The following is a 22,477-nucleotide window of genomic DNA, read 5'->3' as shown; positions in this document are numbered from 1 at the left end:
GGTAAAGATTCAAAGCAATTAGACCTATTTTGTCATGGACCAGCTAAGCTAAGGCCAAAGAGTTGTTCTGCCCTCTACACGCTATTCTCAGTAGGTTCTGAGTATTAAAATGTTTGGGATGAGAACTTCCTTTAGCTGAGAAACTTCAGGTATTTAGTCTGGGATTCAGCTGCTTAGCTACTGTGGTGTGGTGCCCTTTGAAATGTACTAGCCCCTGATGTCTAGTGTACTGCAGGAGCAGTTGGAAGCCAAGCTGAGTCGTCTGCAGCACTTCAGCATTGGTGGCTGCTGTTGTTTGGGTAACAGAGTTAATCTCCTTAGGAGAAGTTTTCCAAGTGAAATCGATTCTCAGATTTTGATTATTATGCTTGGCTGTCTGCATGTTCACTGGATGCCTAAGTTCATATTATAATCAGGGGGTGCCTAATCACTGCAGTCAGTGGAGCCTGTCAGTCTTGTGTTGTAACTGACAGTATTTTGTTGATGTCTTATTTCCTAGGGCCCTTCCAATGGTACAAAGTGCCAAATGGAACTTCAGGGTAATACTCATAGCAGAATACAGACTCAGCTTGAAGAAAGTTGAAAAGCTAGATAAGTATGGTTAGGTTGTGGTTGGATTTGATGATCTTAAAGGTCTTTTCCAACCTGTGCAATTCTATGACTCAAAGTACTAGGCTTGTACATTTAGCAGAATAAAATCAGGTCATATCTTCTAGTGGCTGTTTGTATCTTTTAAAAAGTAATGAGAGGGTTTTTTTTCTTGCTGAAGTGGAATTAATGAGTAGAGATGGCAATGTAGAGATGGCACAAGTAACATTTTCTGTGTACCTCGTCTAACGTGATATTGAAAGAAATTTGAGTTGTTTCCTGTTCAACTGCATATTCTTGCAGCATTGCAAACCTCAGTCTTCGAGGAGGGAGATCTTAAAGACAGTGCTTCTTTTGTTCTGCATTTCTGCTCTCTTTAACTGGCTCCTGGAGCTGCTCCTTGCTCACAGTGGCTGCCTTCTGCCTATCGTTTGCATGATAGAAGCTTCTTCCATGCACTTAAGTGATAGGGGAAATTATGTCCATTAACTGAGAAATGAGTCAGAGGCAGGATTTTTTTGGTGTCCCTGTTCATAAGGGTACATGTTCTGATTGCTTTCAAAGTGAGAAAGAACAAAAGGTGGATTTTAAATAGTGATTGGTCATTCTTCATTTCTAATTTTCCATTTGACTTCAATTTAGAAATTACGTGCTCTCTGTCTGGCCTGTGTGGTGTAAATCAGTAGCAAATCTAAGATTAGATATGTGGACAAAGCAAGTTTTTGTTTTCATATTCCCAGCCTTCCTTTTCAGGGAATTTCATCTGAGGAAAAACTATAGAGAAACAATGTGATAGATCTAGAGTCAGGTGCTGTAACAAATTATGTGCGTTGGTACATCTGACACTGAATTTGAAGTGCCTGCTGCAGAATAGAATATAGAACTCTCCAGTAGGCTCTTAGATGGTTCTTATAGGGCTCAAGGGAGTGTTGTCTGGCTCTAAATGGCAGCTAATAATACTGAGTGGGCATGCTGAGTGAGGAGTGGCCTGAAGTAGTTAGAAAAAACAGAATGCAGGTGAAACCTAAACCTTATTTTTTTGTGCCTTTAGGTATTTTGCTGAAGACTGTAACGGCAGGTCACTCTCTAGTTTGCTCTCCTATCAGTAAACCAACTACCGAAAGCAAATGGTTATTAACTTTCAAATAATCAAACAACGCACAAATTTGTGTTTGTAAGATGCAGTGGAGGAGGGAGGGGATGCTGACAGCCTGGGACTTTGAGCACTCCCCCAGGAAGTAGGAAACTGGTGTCTCTTGAGATCAGCGTGTGCCTTCTTCACCTCCCATAACTAATGCAAGAGTTGTAACAATGTCCTTAATCTTTCCCTTCACTATCTGCTGTACGTTAATTTCATACATACTGGAGGGCCTTTGTACAAGAGCAAATAGGTTCTATTTTCTGCAGAAAGAAAGTTACTGTTCCAATATAAATCATAATTTTTGTATCTGTGTATTTATTTTGTTCCATAAAATACAAAGGGGCAGGCTGCAATAACATAAAGCTTTTCTTTGGAGGACCATACCGATAGTACTTGCTTTGAAAAGGTATAAACTAATCTCTTGGTCTTCATTTTTCAGGCTCAACAGATTGCGTATGCTATTCAACTGTTGGCATTTCTGATCCAGTAACGTCAGCTCTCCATATTATTATAGGTGAGTGGTCACAGTTCACTGTTCGCTATGAAAATATAATCACACTCTCTGGCATGATATTAAAATAGCAGAAAAATACAATAAACAGTGTAAATTGTTGGGTGATAAATGTCTCTTAAAGAAAGCCGTCGCAAGTAGCATGTACATTTTAGAGAACATTTTTTGTATAAGTAATCTTGTGCAATTTAATGCTTTCATGCCAGGCTTCAAGTGTGACTTCTGTTTGACTGGAATTAGCAGATAATTGCCATTTTGCAATCTGAAAATCACATATTTGAGAAGGAAGTAGGGAGGAAGACAGCTATTTGTCTGTAAATGCTTGTTTGGTATGTTACCATCAGTGAGCAGAGAATACTGACATTGCCACTCTCTAAGTCCTGAAGTAATAGAGTCCCTGAATTGTGTTGGGATTACAGGGGGTGGAGATGTATTGTGACTAGTGATCTCAGTTCTATCTGCCACATACCAAAGAGTCATAGTCATGTTCTTTATACTTCATTTGAAAAATAGTACAAGATCGTCTTCATTTATATCCATGTTGTATAAGCATAAGGGTAGGATTTCTGGATGATCATTACTTCACCTGCTTACTGAATGCATAATAGTTGCAATCTTAGGAGCTGTTGTTGCAAAGACACAAACACGTGCTTCTCTGCTCTCTTCTGGTTAAAACTGTTCAGCACTTCTGGAGTTTAGCACCACAGGACTAGGATTAAAGAGCTGTTTCTAATAAGTACTTAGTATATTACGGTATTTTAACTGGACTATTAAATGGGCATATAAATATAGGTATTTAAATTTTATGTGTTTCTCAGTTATATTAAAAGATATTATGATCTGTGCTGAAAGGATGAGAGGCAGTGAGCATGAAGTTAAACAACATGCATTTAGACTTTTTAAAATAAATAAAATACAAGGCAAAAGAAAACCACCTCAAACCACTCCCGAAGCTTCTGCTACGCAGAAATCAGAGTCCTCTTGTTACTATGAAATACAAGATTTAGCATTCAGTAGATGTACAGATGTTGCTTTGACCTCTTGTATGACATATTCTTCCAACCCTACAGAGCATGAGTGTACATTCTTCTTTATATACTTCTAGCATTCTGGCCATTCTTTTCACTTAGTACTAAGTGGTTTTTAAATATTGAAAGAAATTAGTCCTTCAAAAATATTTTCCCCTCCTGCAAGCATAAAAAAAAATACGTGTTTATGCACGTGTATACGTGTATGTGATGTGTATAAATATAGGTTCCACATTTCTTATATTTAAGAAGTCTGTAACATTAAAGCTATTATCACATTTGCACATTGAAACAAAAGACTTAACACTTTGCACTTACCTTTGTAGGTGACTGTCAGCCTTTAGATGTCTCATCTGTGCATCATAACAACACATTTTTGAAGTACGCTGTATCATTGTTGGGTTACGGTTTTTATGGAGATGTTTTGAAAGACAGTGAAAAGAAACGGTGGATGGGTCCGATGAGATACGACTATTCAGGTAACTTGAATAATTATTATGTTCTTATGTAAGTGTCTAAGCATATTGGAGCAGTTGATACTCCTTCCCTAAACCAAGCTTCTCTGTAACTTTTAAATGTAAGGAAGTTGATTTTAAATTTCTTATGATGCCAATTACATTGCATCATGTTTTCTCAGAAGGCCAACCATATCCTGGGCTGCATCGAAAGAGGAGTGGTTAACAGGGTGAGGAACGTGATTGTTCCCTTCTGCTTTCTCTTTGTGAGGCCCCACCTGCAGTGCTGCCACCAGGCATGGGACTCTAGATGCAGAGCTGTTGGAGCAGGTCCAGAAGAGGGCCACAAGGATGCTCTGAGAACTGGAGCACCTTTCCAAGAAGAAAGCGTGAGGGATTTGGGCTTCTTTGTGCTGGAGAAGGCTCAGTGGAGCTTTCCAGTGCTTAAAAGGAATTTATAAACAAGATGGAGACAAACTTTTTGCGTGGTTTCTTAATGACAGGAGGAGGAATGGTTTCAAAGTAAAAGAGGAGAGATTTAGATTATATATCAGGAGGAAATTTTTGACTCAGAGGATGTTTAGGTGCTGAAACAAGTTGCCCTAAGAAGCTGTGAATACCGCATCTCTTGTGGCATTAAAGGCCCTGTTGGATGGGGTTCTGGGCAACCTGTTGTGGTGGGAGGTGTCCCTGCCCATGGCAAGTGGGTGGAATTAAATGATCTTTAATGTTCCTTGCAGCCCAAGTCATTCTATGGTATTGTGTTCATTAAAACTGTGTCACTTGGGGGATAACGTTAAAAGTTTGCTTATTAAAGTACTGAATTTGACCAAATAGTACAGTTAGCAGATTAACTTGTAACTAATACTTCCATATTTTATGATCTTATAAAGAACCAAAAAATTTTGAACTGTTATGAATGATGTTAAAAGCAACCCTAATTAAAATTGGATCATCATTTTTTTTTTAGTAGTAAAATTGCTAACACTTTACTGTTCTGTATCATTCATAGAAATGCGCTGATATGTCCCACCTAGTGATAGCTGCCCAAAAAGGAATATATTTTTGGTGTTAATCGTTTTGATTTTCTTAGTTGGAAAGAGACACTTTTCTCTGGACATTCAGCTCATGGAATGAATTGTTTTGCTCTTTCAGTTTTATGGACAGAGCTGAGTGGTTTAGCCCAGGTAGGTAATATTTGGGCAAATATTAAGCTACTGGAAAGTGTATTTTGCCTGTTTTGATTTATGATACAACTTCAAATTTTCTTTTGTCTTCTAAAGACATCAGTCAAAGTAAGAGTCCCACATGGAAATGTTAAAGTCTTTGTGGGGGAGAAGAGAACGTGTCCTTTTACATTCTAAAACATCAGAACACAAAAAGCTGTGAGCCTGGGGAGAAAAGCTATTTTTTGTGGTCCTTAGAGAAGGAAACAGAACAACAATCAAAGGATGTAAGCAGAGGTGTTTGCGATGTGGCTTTGTAAAGGCTTAATGCTGCTTAATACCTCTTTTATGTAGGCTTCAAGACTTTTCTTTCTCATCATTACTATGAAGGAACAATTTCTTTTCAACCAGCAAAACACACACTGGGATCTCCACGAGATAAAGATAGCTGCAGAACAGGGTAGGCTACTATTTATGTCTGGATACTGTTTGAAAATGTCTGTGTGTAAACTGAGGTTACGGCAATATTGCTCTTTATTATCAAAACACTCGCTCTGAAGAGATGCGCTTTAAAAAGAGTTTGTTTACTTATTAAAGGGAATACCATATTTTGTCAGGTTAGTTAAAAAAAAGGTAATAAAATTTTTGTTAGTGTCCTCTCATTCCTCAGTTTCAGATTAAACAAAGCATAACAGCACAGTGTGCCATTAAAAAGATACTGAGGGCGCTATACTTTGTTAATGCTAATAAATGCCAACTCTGGATGCCTCATAGCTTCCGAAAATGGGAATAATTACTCAGAAATTCTCAAATGTTCACACTGTAATTTGAACTAATTATTTTATGAATTGTTTCAGTCTCATGGCAACAACTTCTTGTCTCGGGGATAGGTCATTTAATGAACTGCTGTCTATTTAGTTGGGTTTTTTTTTGTTGGTTTTCTTTTTGTAGAATATTACCCTCTGTAAATATACTGTGATATTGTTCACATGTTTATGTAGTCTAAGGGCCTGACTAAATCATCTGGCTTTTCGTCTTTTCTTTTGCTTTCTCTTGCTTCAAGTTACGTGTAGGTATTTATGATTCTTGATACATGACTGCAGCTAACAGAGATCTAGCTAACAGCACAGCAGGGTACAGAGGAGCCAGAAACTGTGAAACTACATGGAATTAGTTGAGACTATGCAGTAGTAGTGCTGTGACATGCTACAGTACCTGGTCTCCAGGAAGCTACAGTTCTGACATATCAGGTGCCTTGATGCCAGGGATGCTCCAGATGGAGAAAACTGTCATCCAGGTCTCTGTGGAAGAGGGCCTGATGTGTCTCCCCGAAGCTGTGTCTAGGGGCAGTGGTGGCCTCACCTGTAAAAGGTGTGTTTTGGTAAAACATTGAATTGCCATCAAAGCAGAGGTGAGCAAGCTGTCTAGCAACCGAGGAGATTAACAGTAGATTAAAACTACTTTTCCAGAGGCAAGAGCCCCAGTCCTTCAGTGCAAAGAATGAAGTGAATTGTAGTCGCTGAAGACTATGCAAAGGAAACCACCTGCAAACCTGACGTTTTTTATGACTAAAGAATATTTATTAAAAAACATAAATTTCGTGGCACCCGTCCGGCAAGTTGGAGCCACCTTTGCAAACTGAGTCGGTTGGCCTTGTGAGGAGGGTCAGATTAGGTATGCTGAGGTTTCTATAATTTGGAGAGAAAAAAAGGCTATAATAGGTACTGAGAAAGTGTCTGGAAACTACACTGGAGAGTGAGAGCTTCCCCTCTGTCATATCAACCTGACTGGGTGTCTATTTCAAGTGCCTCAGCACAAACACATGCAGTATGTTGTGTGAAATGAGAAGTTAATCTGTGCATGATTGCAGAGCTAGTGTCTCCTTGAGACTGCACAGAAAAGGGTGAGATTGCCCACACTGAGTACTGTATGCAGGTGGTTTGGGAGTGGATGGACTTTAAAGTCCCTTCTGACCCAAACCATTCTATGCCTTTAGATAGCTGGAGGGAATGAAGATGGGGATGTGACAGTTGGTGGTAGTCTGGCAGCAGAAACTGTGAGATTATGAAGGTTGAAATACTGAGAGAAGCAAACAAGACAAAGTATAGAATTACAGCCCTGAATTTCAGAACAGATGTTGGTTTATTCAGGAATCTTGGCAAGATCCCACGCAACACTGGGGGACAAAGAGGTCTAGGAGAGTTCCTTGGTTTTTTAAGGATGTAGTACATGAACAGACCATTCTGATATGCAGAAACTTGAGTAAACATGAAAAAAGAGCAGCATGATAATTAAAGATCTTTCTTAACTAAAACCGAAATGTAACTGAGAAGTAAACAGAAGGTAGGGGTGGAGTGGGTTACCTCAGAGGAGCGCAGATACGTTGGCTCAACATGCAGGGATACCACTGGGTACCCATAGTGTGGGTAGGGTGGAAATAAGTGAGGGATGTGAAGAGCTTTATGTCTTACAAAGCAGTTATTTATGGATGTCGATAATAAAAGGTGGGAGGAAATGTGGACCTGTTGCTTAGTGGTGCAGCAAACTCACTGTCAGAATATAGGGGAAAGGCTGGAAAAATGCCTCCTTTGCCTCTGGATGAGAGAGAAACAGTGGGTGTTAAGTACCTTAGTTTTAGCAAGGTATAATGTTTTCTGTAGTACTCTTAAAACTAAATCAGTGAGGTATATACTACATTAGTAGATAGGTGGAAAGCTGGTTAGGCTATATGGGAAGGTTTGATTGCTGTGTCCAAAAGATAGCTAATTACTAATGGTGTGCCTCAGGAAACAACAGTGGAGCCAGTATTGTGCAGCACATTTATTTAAGACTGGGATGGTGGTACAGAGTGAACTGACTGGTTTTATGGATGGTAGCAGGTTGAGAGGAGTGGTCAGTAGGTTGAATGTCAAGGTTGCTGTTCAGATGGATCTTGACAGGCTAAAGAAATGGTTGATAGGAACCTTGTGAAGTTCAGGAGGATGTGTGTGAGCCTGGGGTGGAATAGTCCCTTGCAGCAGTACTGAGTGTGCACTGGAAGTCCGGAATGCAGCTGTGCTCATAAAGTCCTGGTGACAACAGGCTGTAACCCAAGTCAGCAGTGTGTCCTTGCAGCAGAGAAGGCAGACCATTTACAGGTCTTGTTAAATGCAAGGCTAGTTCCAATATGTCAGTGTTTTTTTTTATTGCTACTGCAGTTGGATATTGAAGCATTGCTCAGAGGTCTTGAGTGCTTTGTACTAGCAGATCTTAAAAACTTGACCAAGCAAGATACTGAATAACCTTATCCTGTTGGACCTGCTTTGAGCAAAAGTCTGAACCTTATCCAGAGGTCCCTTTCAACCTATATGATCTTAGGGCTATGTGATGCTGTTATTTCTTACCTCCAGTAATCCTTAGCAATGTATTTAAGTACCTGTAGGGTCTCTGGGACTATCGTGATTTATGCCATATCAAGGTTGCTGGTGCCATGCTCTGTCTTACAGAGAGGGAAGTTCTTACTGTTATTAGGGAAAGCACAGAACCGAATATTTTTGTTTTCAGGCACTGAATAGTATTTCTGTTTTCAGATGTTATGTTTGCAAGGAAAGTGAGCAACAACTGGCAGAACAACGCAAGAAGTGTGGATTCAAACATGAAGGTAATTTATCATAAAAAGCAAAACAATGTAGTATTATGGAACATACTGTTTTTCTGTACGTATCAGCTCAAGTGTGTTTGTCACTGCAGGTTGCTAAAATGATCTTTCAAGTTTAGAAACACATATTAAGGCATCACTTCCACTCAGGCCGCAGACAATTCTGATGAAATTGTATCAACAACTTAGATATTTTGATATGTTAGGCTTCCTAAAGATATGTTCAGTGAGCTGGGAATTTGTCTTACTTTTGTGAGTAGGATTTAACCGATAAACTGAGCCAGTATGGAAAGTTTGGTGAGATAACCTATGGAATAGATGAAGGTTCAGCTTAGTGTTTGTTCACACACAAGTCACCCTTCATTAAGTTGTTAAATACATATGAGGCAGTGAACACGGATAATAATAGCCTCACTAGTGAGTTTAAGTATTTCTAAGTAAATGGAGCAATAAATCTAATTTAAATGAGATTTTTCTCATCTTTCTCTCATTATGTTGTACTTATCCTCTTCAATTCCAGGCCCTGTGTACACTTTCATAAGGACATACCTTTTCCTTTGTTTTGTTAAAACAACTGTTTACATGCTGGATGCTATGCATCAGTCTTCCTATCTCTTTATGTCCAATTACTGCCTATTAATAGGAAGCACTAGTATTGATACACTTCTGATTTTACAGAAAGAAAACATAGAACTTCCAATTGGCCAAGTTTAGCCTCTGGTCTCAGTTTGTCTTTTTTTCTTGCATAGCCCAGTGCATAAAACTATTCTTAACACAACAGTTGGTCCTTATGACCTATTTGTCTTGTAATCACAATTACTTTGCACAGTTTCATTTGTTTAGAAAGGGTATCTTCATACTGTAGAGATTCACTGGTAGCCTGAATAACTGAATCTAGGCATAAATAAAATAAATTGCTTTACGTGATATCTTCTTAGGAATTAAATGTGATACAAGGATTCTTTACTGCAAGAAAATTTCATGGGGAGAAGGAAATAATTGTAGTTAGAAGTTGCCTTTTTTTGTTTGTTTGTTTCTTTGCTCTTTATTCTTGTTCTTAACAGCTTTGATCCAGCAAAGGAGCAAAGGCTGAAAAAGTGAAATACATATTAGTGAGCAACTGACTGCTTTAGTCAGCTTAGCACATGACATGCAAATGGTTTTGGAGGACACTGTCCTAAATTTTACTTTCAGTGGCTGCTTTTGTTTGCTCTGTATTGTATTCTCTTCTCCATGTAATCCTGGAAAGTGAACAAGAACAATTCACTATTCCTGATTTGCACAAAGAAGGATTTCAAATTACCACCTCGTGTGAGCTTTTACTTGTGAGGTGTATTGGCTAATTCTTTCATTTGCATACTTCATTTGTGTACTGTTCATATGAGTTTAGAAGTTTGCTTTCATTGACCATCACTTATTTGTTTGTATTGTGAAGAAGTCTGTGTGCATGCGCTGAGTAAATTTTCAGAGCTAGCACTTAGGCTGATTTCAGCAACTGGCAGTATATGTGCACAGTAGGCAGTTGAAATGAGTGCCATTTTATTTCTCCCTGGTTTACGATTGCCCTACTGTATAAAAGGTATTCTAAGTAAGCTGTGATATTACAGGGAGGCACCCTGAATAATGGTTAGGAGAGCAGTTGGTTATTTAAGAGGTGAGAAATACCCAGACTGTGTTGTTACTGAGCAGTTAAGCTTCTTTAAAGAGTGACATGCTTTTGTTTTTACTAAACAGTGCTTTTCCACCAGGTAAAAATGCATATAAGCATTCTGCCCTCTATTGAGACTTAATTATTACAATGAGCATACATAAGTAGTTAATATATCCAGATGCATTCAGGACCAAGTTATTAGTACTTCTCAGATAAACAACAAAAGGTTTCATCTTTAAAGAGGTTTCTTTTTCTTTTTCTTTTTTTTTTTTTTTCTTCTTTTTTTTCATTTTGTTGCTTTGATATCAGAGAGTGCCTGTTTTTCTTTTAAATTAAGTCCTTGTATAGTTCTGGACACAGGTGGCTGATAAGCATTGTCCATATAGTAACATTCAGGTGTATACCCAGATGTAGCCAGGAAATGACACGTTTTTGCATGCAGACATAGGCATTCACACAGTACAGTTGTAGCTGGAACAATGCAGACAGGATGTCGGTACCTTTACAGATAGCCACACGTAACACAAGCACTGTAACTAACTATCCCAGTAACTATCCCAGTCCTGCTTTTCTCTCCACATCAGGTTTGCTAGCAGAACATATACATCCCCTTACTGTCTTGATTCACAACAATGCTTGTATTCAGGGATCCCTCAAAAATTACCATGTACTTTAAGTCTATCAGTGCCCAGATCCTGTTTTTTTTTTCTAGCTAGTTTGCAACAAAATCTACAGATACTCATAGTTATCAAACTGTAATCTATGTGAATGTGTGTGGGTCCTTCAGACTCTGCCACATCCATACTCCAGACCCCAGGCACTATTAGCTAGATTCCTGCTCTGATTGTGAGTTTGTACAGTTTAAGGTCTGGTTAATGTGACTTGAAGTTTTCAACAGGTCACATCCACATCAGGGAGGTTTCTGATCAGTATGTGCTCATGCTCAAGTGACCCCTGTTATCTCCCCATTCTCCATGCTTGTCCTTCCTTAATCCACTTCTTCCCTTTCTCCAACCTTTTCTTCTCCCAAATAAACAGCTGTTTCCAGCTGAATTTCACTAATTGTGTCCAGTTTTGCTACATCCCTGCCACAGACTGATTGTACCAGTATTAAGTAGGTGCTGTTGGCTTTGCAAGGTTCAGCTCCCCCATAGGTGGTCTCCTTCAGCTCTCTAAGCAGTCCTTCCAGTAACTCCCTTTACTACCCATGGAACTCAGATGTTCTACGTGATGCTGTCTGTAACTTTTGTCAGTTTCTCACCCTGATAACTGTTGGGTCACACAATGTCTCATGTTTCCAGTAGTTTCTTATGTTCTGTTTGGCTGCCTTAATCTCAGAACAGCCTCATCATTTGCCTGCAGCCTGAACAAAGTCATTCTGTAGTTTGATGTATGTCTTTCTTCTCTCTTAAAGTACACATCTTGAAACTAATTTAAATGATTTCTCTCTGTAATCTCCTTTTTGAAAGCACATAAAAAAATGATCAGCAGTAAAGCAAACATGACTGATACTAAAACCACTCTGGCAAATGATGCAAAAAATGTTGAATCTAACAAAGCTGCATTTCTTTTATTACCTATTTGTTTATCAGAACATACAGAGGATGGACTAGATGGAAAAAAAAAAATATGAAGTTGTTTTTAGTTTGCTTTAAGACTTTTGTCGTGTTACAGACTTACTCTAGTTTTCCTGGAGTTGAATTTTCCTAGGTACTAAGAAAGGGGGAAGTAAGAAGTTCCAACGGCATTTTAAAAGTAATTAAAATGTCCAAGAAGATAGAAAAGTTGAAAGAGCAAAGATGAGCTACATTATCTTTTTTTCCCTCTTCTTCCTTTTTCTGTTGTATAAAGCTTTGAAGAGGTCAATTGAAAACAAATGTATTATAGAATTTAGGTCCGCCATTTACCTGGATGATGGTGGTAATGACTATCAAGTAAGTGTAACAACTGAGATAGTGAGATGTAAGAACGAAGATAGTAAAGAATAATGGAATTGCAGAACATGAAATATCTATCATCTCATCAAAGAAGCACCTTGAATAATTAATTTTAAATTAACCCCAAGATGAGCAACTGAATAATATTAGATTTCTAATTTGCTGTTATTTAATATGGCACAAAAACTGCTTGGCTGTGGTTTGGTGATCAAATTGATGATCAAAACAAGCTTTCATAGACGAAGTTTATCTTGCTTGTTTGTTTGTGACTTCGTTTTTACCTCCATCATCTATGGTGACACTTCTTTCATGGACTACAGTTTTCAAACTGTGCATCTCCATAGGCTATTCTGAGATCATTAGTTCTGTGGAGTTTTTCATTTGATATAGGATCACTAGGTTGGAAATGACCTGCAAGATCATCTAGTCCAACCATCTACCCTTCGCCATACCTACAGAAAACCACTGAACCATATCTCCTAGCTCCCTATCCAGACACCTCTTGAACACTGCCAGGGGTGGCGACTCCACCACCTCCCTGGGCAGCCATTCCAGTGCCTGACCTCTCTCTGAGAGAAAAAATATATCTGAGCCTGCTTATACTTGGAGGTGAAACACAGTGGTATGGCTGCTTTATGGCTTTTTTTTTATTATTATAGTAAGGAAGGCAGTCATGTTTAATGTAAAAATGCAAAGCCTTTTCTAATCTATTTTTATCCTTATATGAGAAAATACAGTTTAGATATCTCTGTGCAGCGGCTGCCAGTATAAACAATTTTCATTCCAGAAATTTCCTCTGCCTCCTGGTAGTATCTATTTCATCGCACATTTAAAGTCAGTTTAGGTCTAATATAACAGAACAGTTTTATATTACTGAAAACACTTTTTTTTTTTCCCCCAGCAGTCCCTGAATAATTTTGCAGAGACAAATTCAACTCTTTGTTACTGTTGTTCATCTGCAGACGATTTTTAGGAGTTCCTTAACGGGCTGCTGATCTGCTGCATGCTGGCCCTTCCTGAACCCTGAGTCATCTCCTCGCTTTTGATCTTTTCTTGTTTTTATTTGGTATTGTTTGTTTTTCAAGATAGCTTATGGCATTGAGACTGAAAGAGGAGTGGGTTAGAAACCAGACACTAAGCCAGTATCTCTCTGTCGCTGCTTGCTTAAGAATAACATGTTGAACAGTAAAAATAAAATTAAAAATCCTCTCAAACTTTTTAACCCGCAAGAGTTATAACCTGCATCTCCCTTGTCCTTGCCTGAAACTTAGTGATTTTACCCCAAAACATTGATCTTGCATTTGACATGCTTATTTCAGAAATTGTAAGCAGCACTAAAAGATAATGATGGTGTTTGAAGGGGGGAAGTAACTTCTTCTGTTAATATATGAAGTCTAAGAATCTATTAGATTTGTATTGGCAGCGCATGAACATGGCTAGTAAAATCTTGTACCATGCCAATAATGGTTGCTTCTTCCTGTTCTTATGTGTAGTTCAATTAATATCCAATATCCTTGTGTTTGTTCATGTGTTTCAGAAGATGAAGAAGAATGGAAGGTTATTAAAGGGAAATTTCTTGCAATCAATGTAGTAAATATGAGCTGTGCCTGTCCACGAAGTCCAAAAGGTCTTTCACCAGCAGCTCATTTAGCAGACGGTACAGCTGACCTGATTCTAGTTCGTAAATGCTCCAGATTTGACTTTCTACGGTATCTTGTCAGACACACAAACAAAGATGACCAGGTATGTATTCCCTTTGACAGTGAGCTCTCTAGAATAAGTTTTAACCTGTGAATACTGATATTTGTATATGATAAAAAAAACATCTACAAAATATTTAGAAAAAGCTAATGCATTTAGTATGACTTAATATGTATCATCACAGAAATCGCCTTAGCTAAGCCAGGCCTTGGGCAATTCTGACCAAATTCCACTTTTGCTAATTGAATTCTGTCTTATAAAATATTCTATATATTTAATATTTTGATGGTATTTAAAGTGTTTTGGCTGCCAGGGCACACTGCCTGCTTGGATTCAACTTGCCATCAACCAGAACCCCCAGATTCCTTTCTATGGAGCTGCACTCCAGCCTCTTGTCTCCCAGTCTGTACATCTATTCAGGATTGATCCTGTCCTGGGTGCAGAATTTGGCATTTGCTCTTATTGAACTTTATTGGGTTGGTGATTGACCAACCCTCTAATCTGTCAAGACCTTACTGCAATACTTCTCTATCCTTGAAAGAGTCAAAAGTTCTTCCTAACTTAGTATGCATTTGAATCTTGAAATCAGATCATTTATAAGAAAATATCAAATAGAACTGGTCTCAAACTGATCCTACTTATTTCTAGCTGAAATTTATTTTATTTTGTTGGTGTTTAATATCTCCCTTTGCTCTTATTTTCCTCTATGCCCACTTTTGTGATGTATATGTACTGCTCTGGAATTCTTTGGTCGAGGCATTTCTTTGCACTTACCAGCTGCATTCTGAATCACTGGTATAAGGCCCAGTGAAGCTCTACAAGACCAAGTCCCAGGTCCTGCACTTTGGCCACAACAACCCCAGGTAGTGCTATAGGCTTGGGGCAGAGAGGCTGGAAGATTCTATAGAGGAAGTGGACCTGAGGGTGTTGGTTGACAGGTGGCTAAACATGAGCCAGCAGTGTGCCCAGGTGACCAAGAAGGCCAATGACATCCTGGCTTTTATCAGAAGTAGTGTTGCCAGAAGGAGCAGGGAAGTGATTGTCTTACTGTACTCAGCTCTGGTGTGGCTGCTGCTTGATTACTGTGTTCAGTCTTGGGTCCTCACTACAAGGAAGAAATGGGGGCCCTGGAGTGTATCCAGAGAAGAGCAATAGAGCTGCGAGGGGTCTGGAGCAAGAGGCTCATGGAAGTCCTTTTTGTTCTCTGCAACTAACTGAAAAGAGGTTACGTTGAGGTGGGTGTCAGCCTCTTCTCCCATGTAGCTAGTGAAAGGACTAGAGGGAATGGCCTCAAGTTGGTCCACGAGAGGCTCAGGTTGGATATTAGGAAAAATTTCTTCTCAGGAATAGTGGTGAGGCATTGAAACAGGTTGCCCAGGGAGGTGGTGGAGTCACCATCTGTGGAGATGTTCAAGAAACACAGAAATGTGGCATTAAGGGACATGGTTTAGTGAGGAAATATTAATGGTAGGTGTATGATTGGTCCAGATGGCTTTTTCAATGCAAGTTATTCTATAATTATCTTCATTACTTTATGATTAGGCTCAGAAAAGCTCATCTTAAGAGTTGTAGTTGAGCAGTTCTTGAGGATGGTATAAGGATCCAAGCCAAATGTTTTTGAGTTAGATTCCACGTTATAATCTATTTTTATAGGAGTTTTTTTTTAAAGTAGCTCCTATATCCTCTTTAGTTCTACTCTCAGAGCCTTTTACCTCATTATCCAAAAAGTGGCTGTTTGGTGCTACTTGAAGAACACCATTACACCACTGGAAAGTAAAATTCCAGTTTTGCTTTTTATTTTAAAAAGCCACACAAATGAGAAAACAGAAGTCATTCTGTGCCTCAGGTAAACTTGGAAATAACAGACTTTCCTGACTGTAGAATACTGCATGCTGAGTTGCTTTACGCATCAAGTATATTTAAATAATTGTAATTGCCTTTTTTGATTATTTTTTCTTTGTAGTTTGACTTCTCATTTGTAGATGTTTATCGGGTGAAGAGTTTTCAATTTACATCAAAGCTTTCAGAAGACAATGAAAGCAGTGTCACAGACATAGGGAAGAAACGTTTTGGCCAGTTCTGCAGAGATCATCCAGCCTGCTGCTGCAATATTGCTAATAGCACTTGGAACTGTGATGGAGAAACTCTGGATAGTTCAGCAATTGAAGTGAGGTGTGCATCAATTTTTCCCTGTGTGTACCCAAAAAGATACCGAGTCTTTTCATTGATTTAAATGTACTCATAAAGATATTCTCAGAGCGTGTCCCCACATGGTGTATTTGAGTGTTTTTGGTTTTGGTCCCTTCCAGTAAATAGTTCGACCATCCATTGTAAAGGATCTCTTTGAGAGAAGGAGAGAGAACCCAACACCCAAAGTCCTGCTTAGCTCTTAGAATCTGATGTAATGTTTTTGAAGGGCTGCAGTTGGAGATATTGTTTTTTAAATGATTCTTTTTAAATGAATGGAGTATTTTGCTACTCTAAACACCAGCTTTTCCTATTAAACAGAATATTTTTCAGGATAACAGTTGTTGTTATTTTCCATTTTTAAGAAGTCATATAAAAGTCATCTGATTGGTTCTCACCTCGCACATTTGTCTTATAAAATATGGCACATGCTCAGTATTTCTGTATATTTTGATACCGGATAAGCCTGGTATTATCTTAAGCCTTGGCATATGGAGAAAGCAGTTTGCAGTTCTGCAGATAATCAAATTAGAAGATGAGTCACTTTTAAAATTTGAAGGGCGTTTTTTGTTTGGTTTGTGTGTTTTTGTTTGTTCTAAATCAAAGAGAAACAAAAATACCAAACTAAATATTTGTATCTAAGTTTGTTCTGTGTATACAGTGTATATGGTATAAGGTCAGTTTCTCCTGATGTCGCATGGAACTTAACATGGGGAATAAATAACTAGCAGGAGTGATGGGAGGGTGAAAGCATCCAGCCTTCTTTGCAGGGAAAGACTGTATGGGGACTGAAGGCTGTTTCTGTAGTCTGAAGTAAGGAACTTTGCACAAGTGCCCAAGATTCACGGATCATTAGAATCAAATGTATATTATCATTGCTGCTTCTTTTTCTTTTTTTTAAGTATGATTTAATTGACTTCCATCTTTTTTAGGGTTCACTGCCAGTTAATGAAACTGTTTGCAAGGGGAATCGAGGAAAACTGTACAGATGAAGCTGCCTACAGCCACAGTAGCATTGAACAATTACTATGAGTACTGTTCCTTCGATGAGGAGAAGAAAAAAATAAATGCTCAAGGAAATTGAGTATATATGCATTTTAGTCAAATTGACAAGTATTTTAAAATGTTAGGATTTTTTTTTTTTTGTGATAGTTTCAATATAATTTTAGACTTTTTATTTCACTTTTTTTTTTTTTAACATTGTAGTCATTAAAATACGTCTTGGAGTAATGTAATCTAAGTTATGTTAGAAAAGAGAGAATTAACGTATGTGTATATGTTCATAACAACTGATAAATACTGAGCTTTTTTAGGGAGCTGATTTAGCAGTTGTGTTGCAATAATATGTAATTGTTTTAAAACATTGAACTTTATGTTGCCATCAAACCAAGATACAAAGACAAGATATTTTCAGTATCTGAGAGAATGTGTTCTGCTGGGAGTGTGAAGTGTTGCATGTGGCTTAAATGCTGGACAACAGTGTTGTCATCTGCATATATATTTTTTAAATCTTTCCTTTTGTAGTTCTGACATTACCTTGCAACTTATCAATGCAATTCAGATACACATTCCTGGCTTTAAGTAATAACAATAACAGTCTAGAAATATTTTTAAAAACAAAAGCACATCTGTAGACAGATCATAACTTCTCCTATATATCCTATTTATAAGTGCTTCCTTGCATGCTGCTGTTTGGGATTATAAAGCATCTGATGACTGGATTATACCAAATACCGCGTACTGCAGTTGAGATGTCTTGCAAGCAACTCACAGGGATGTGTGTAATACGAGGAAGGCAAAGGCAAGGGAAAATATAAGTCGCTTATAAAACACCAGCAAATTTTACATTTCTAAAAATAGTTAAAATTAACATATGAAAAGCTTTCCTCTTCAGTGCACAATTCTTTGGAGATTCTATGAGATATGTTAAAATGTCTTTGTGAAATAACATGTTGGAATAAGTTTGGAAATATTATTTCATGATTGAATGTCTTTAAAACAATGTTTTATTTAACTAAATAGGAAGCAAAGTGTGATGTGAGGTCAAAGGAAGCAACTGGGATAAATCACAAATCACTGTGCTGACTTATTTTTTACAGAAAATACCTTAGACTATCAAGTACAACTACAGAGCGATTATTTAAGTTATACTTGAATTTGTGTATTGTGGCTCACACACATCCGATGTGTATTCTGGGGGCAAAATTTCCCTCTTGTCAAGCAGGTTTATTCCTGTTTGGTAAGGATCACAAACCTCTGTTTGTTAATGCTTACTGCATCTCAGATTATTGTGTGTGTGTGTCTGCGCAGCTAATTATTCTCTATTCATGTGTATTTATTGGCATTTCTGTCATTTGACTTCTACTGGTTTCATGTACATTTGCTCTGTGTAAGCCATGGTGATTGGTCAGTTTATTACTGGAGAACTTGAAATTTCTTTTATATGGCTGATTTATTTCTTTTTCAGTTGAAACATTCCAGTTTAGTGTAATAACAAAAGCTGTGCTATATTGTTGCTACAAGTATTATTCATACTGTTGTATATGACAGAAAACCAAAAAGATTTGTGAGCGATAAATTGCTTAAGTCCATTCATATGAAGTTTAGGATCTGTTTTTCATTATATAAAATGTCAGGGAGATACTTGAATACTTTTCCAAAAGTAGCGCTGTTTACTTTCCTTTGTAATGCATCGAGTCTTAAAAACATTGGGAAAATCAACTTTTGGACATTTATATTGCAAAGATGTTAAATACATTGTATTTTTAAAGCCATGTCTAGCAAGAGGAGTGGTATTTTTGAATGAAGAACCCAATTGAAAATGAAATGATGCGGTTGTACAATTGCAAATACCTTTTGAAATCATAAGTTGTTTAAAGAGTTCTACAGTTAGCTTGGCCTATCTCTGAATACTGTAAAAGAACCGAGATTTCAAATTACTGTAATGCTTGGCCAGGGTATGACAGTGTAAACTCCACTTACCAACAGATGAAGCGTTACAGCTATCCGGATCAATTTCTCACCTGTGAGAACAGCAGAAATGCTAACCAGCTTTTTTCCATTAGTTAGGCGTGAGACTGTTACTTAAAAAATGGCAGACTGATCTGGTTGCGATGCTGAAGTGCTTTTGAGTACTTGTAACATCTGAAACTGCACCTGGTGTTCCCAAAAAAGGTCACTGGGAAGGCCTCCATTCGGAAAGAGGACCACCAGAAGAGAAGGAGGAAAAGATCATTCAGCAGTATCGTAATGAAGTGTTAGGTAAATACCGACGGTATTGCAACGTATTAAAATAAATATCTTTAGAAAATAGGAAAGCTGCATAGTTGAACTGAATAGTTCTATTTGTAGCATATCGTACAAGCAGAGGTGAGTCGTATGACATACCCAGTTCATTTTTAAGAAGAGAGCTGTGGAAGTAGGATATGCTTTCATTTTAATTCTAGGGTTTGTTTTTTTTCCATCTGAATGTAGTCTCGGTATGAAAATCATGTATGGAAAAACCAAGTTTGATTCTGTGTTTTTTGTTTTGTTTTTATTTCCCAATCTTGCTGGCTTCAAGATTAGAAAATGTGCTCTGTTTTATGAGGCTAAAGGAATTCATTGAGAAAAAATAAATAAAATGATGTTGTACAGCGATACTGTGGTTTTCTTCCTTTTACAGATTGATTTGAAAGAAAATATCTGTTGGGAGATTTCTGCCTATCAAAGGAAATGCACCCGGTGTAATGGAGGTGGGTGGGTTAAAGTGGCAGAGAGGTAATTCATAAGCTTTCATTAGCATTGACCACTGCTTTATAGCCAGCGTGAGAGCAGGCAATACTGAGAGCGAAGAAAAGCAGCTCGTGAGGCTGGATTGCTCCTAGAACTGTGTAATCCTATTAAGAGAAACTGAAGATTGAAGGGGAAGGAGAATCTTGGTTGTAAGTATTTGGAGTTACTGGCTTTGAAAAATTGTAAACTGCAAAATGTCGAAGGCAACCGCCATTGTAAGAAGCGTGGACTGCATACTAGACTAAATTAATACCTACTATGTGACAAAAAGGTGCTGTTCAGACTTAATTGCAGTAATTATTGATACAGTACACTTCCTACTAAGAAGTAAAACACCTTCTTTATATGTGAGCAGCGGGCGCAGTAAGTGTATGCTTTTCAGCACTTTGCAGATTTTGCTTTTGAAGTTATGCAACAAGCCAGTGTTTGCAGGAATGTCACCATATTGCTCATATATTCAGGAACACAAAGATGTTATCTATGTAGAATCAGAAATTTCTCCCAGCGCTTCTGTCTCGCTGTTTCCTTAGAGTTCCTGCCTTAATGTGAGTAATAGGATTTTATCCTTCTTATTACTCACACTGCTTGTTTCAAATTTCTAGCAGATAGTTAAGTACATTCAATAGATTCTAGCTGGTGTTTAAGTCCTAGCAAATGAATTCTGTCCACAGTGTAGCAGCAGTTTCCTCAGGCTTGTCTCACCCACTGATGTGCATGCAGCACACATCTCACCAGGGCTTAATCTTATTCTCAATTGAGGTGTGACCAGTCCCATAGTTTTAATGCAGGTGAGGCATTTGGTCTGCTTTTAGTCCTTTCAGATGCTCTGCTACGAGAGGATTAACAGCCTTTTTAACTCATTTTCCTGCTGTTCATTAATAGTTCCTAGCAAGCACATGTTGCCTCACCAATAAGAGATTGTCTTCAAAAGGTGATTGGTTCTTTAAGAGTCTTGCACGATAAGAGCTTGCTGTAATTGGCATCTGTTTCACCTAAAGGTGTAGGGTTGATTTGTTTGGTTTGCATGTAAGGAAGATTTTCATAGTTATATAACAAGGAGGGGAAAAAATAAAGAGAGATACAAATCCTGGAAAGGATGAAAATGAGAAAATGCAAAAGAAGCTTGTAGAAGAAAAATAAGAAATAGGAGAAGAAAATACAGAGCTGGCAAGGTCTTTGGGTTATTTTTTCAGGAAAGCATTGCCTGGTCATGTGTACTTTAACTGCAGAGAGAAGCTGGCAATAAAGGCTTGGATAGATTACCAGAAGCTGAGTATTTATGACTGGCAGACAGAATAAAAGGTTTATCGCTCTTGAGAAGACGTAATCCTAAAAAGTTGTACTCTGAGCTTGCAAACTTCAGCAGAAGAGCAACATCTCAAAGAGAGGTGCTAGAGGACAATTGTAAAAGCAACACCGTGTAGCGATGCGCAGTGATCTGAAATGGCTGACGAGTTTAATCTGCTGAATATTTATTTTTCATGTTAGTATTTAGCAACTTTATTTTGGGAAAGGGGGATGTTGGGCAGCAAGCAAGGAGAAGAGCTAGGTTAGCACAGCAGTGATGCTGAGGTTAAAGCTTGTAGGACAGCAACTTGCACAGCTAAGGGGCTGATCCATAAACTCTGTAATTTCTGTGGGCAAAGTTCCCACAGAAAATGACTGCGTACGTAAAGCCCTGTGTTATTCCTGAATATTTACGTAAGCTGTTCTTGAAAGCATTCAGTGATGGGAGTTCTGTGAAGTAGCTTAGCTGTCAGAACAGATTGGTTCAAGATTTTTGTAGCTAAAAATCTTCAGTTACTTGCTTAACTGAACTCCCGTTACTGCAAGCTTGTTCTGCCCAGAGTGGGCACTGGGGCTTATTCCTTCCAAGGGAGTTCCAATGCCTACGTTACTGTGCTCCATCTCAGTCTGCTGTTCTCTGCCTATCCAGGATTAATATTCAGACAGAGCAGGCAAAGAAGGATGTTTGAGCAGAATACCGATATCAAGAAAAACCGCTTGAAGCTGATTTCTATTTACCACCAAAGAACTGACTCTGTAGAAAGAAAGGCGGCATTGACAGGCTCGCTCTAGCAAAGGAACACGCATAGTGTTCCATCACAGTTGGTACTGTTAGTTCCTAGAGATCGTGTCTTCATAGAATGCTGTCTGAAACTGTGATGGATGTATTTAGGACAGGTATCTCCCCTTAGCAATACTTATCAAAGGAAGAACTACTCTGAGAGTTGCAAGCCTAGCCCAAGAAGAATCAACCCAATAAGACAGGCAGCTCTCAGGTGCTTCTCTTTTCTGTTTTGCCTTCTAATGCTGTACATTTTCAAGGGAAAACAGGCAAAACCTGAACAGCCGGGTGTTGGTTTAGTTGCAAGTTCCTATCAGAGGTTTGCAGAAAATCCTCTGCTCATTTGTAGTGGGGACCAGGAAAGAGTAAACATGGGAGTATTCTCTCACTGGAATGGCAGATTGTGCTGTTTGTTCTCTCCTCTGTGCGTAGGCAAAGCTTTGGGCTAACGAAAGAATATGTGTTTTTTCCTAGATACAAATGTGTACAGATTCAGTGGAGGAAAGCCAGGCAGGGAGGAAGCAGATACTTGCTGCTGTCTGTGCTGAGGGGTCTGTTCCCAGGCTGCTGAATGGGAGCAGCAGGCAGGGGCTGTGCTTCATTGTAAGCCATCCTGCAAGTAGCATAGAGCAG

At 38.4% G+C, this 22,477-nt stretch overlaps 1 protein-coding gene across 2 annotated transcripts in view; it reads left to right on the top strand.

Moving 5' to 3' along the window:
- Positions 1 to 19,641, top strand: part of CERK (ceramide kinase) — a 42,232-nt gene extending 22,591 nt beyond the window's left edge. Inside the window, exons 7-13 of one of the 2 annotated variants that reach the window (XM_072361565.1) lie at positions 2,169 to 2,243; positions 3,595 to 3,747; positions 5,244 to 5,349; positions 8,459 to 8,529; positions 13,655 to 13,857; positions 15,779 to 15,987; positions 16,935 to 19,641. In XM_072361565.1, the coding sequence (XP_072217666.1) occupies positions 2,169 to 2,243; positions 3,595 to 3,747; positions 5,244 to 5,349; positions 8,459 to 8,529; positions 13,655 to 13,857; positions 15,779 to 15,987; positions 16,935 to 17,034 (917 nt within the window). In that variant the 3' untranslated portion in view covers positions 17,035 to 19,641. Of the gene's footprint in view, positions 1 to 2,168; positions 2,244 to 3,594; positions 3,748 to 5,243; positions 5,350 to 8,458; positions 8,530 to 13,651; positions 13,858 to 15,778; positions 15,988 to 16,934 lie in introns of both variants that reach the window. The other variant, XM_072361564.1, reaches the window with a different exon arrangement.
- Positions 19,642 to 22,477: the final 2,836 nt, after the last annotated feature.

This window comes from Excalfactoria chinensis, chromosome 1, assembly GCF_039878825.1.
Source record: "Excalfactoria chinensis isolate bCotChi1 chromosome 1, bCotChi1.hap2, whole genome shotgun sequence".
Lineage (NCBI taxonomy): Eukaryota > Metazoa > Chordata > Aves > Galliformes > Phasianidae > Excalfactoria > Excalfactoria chinensis.
This window is presented reverse-complemented; position numbering and strand designations above follow the sequence as displayed.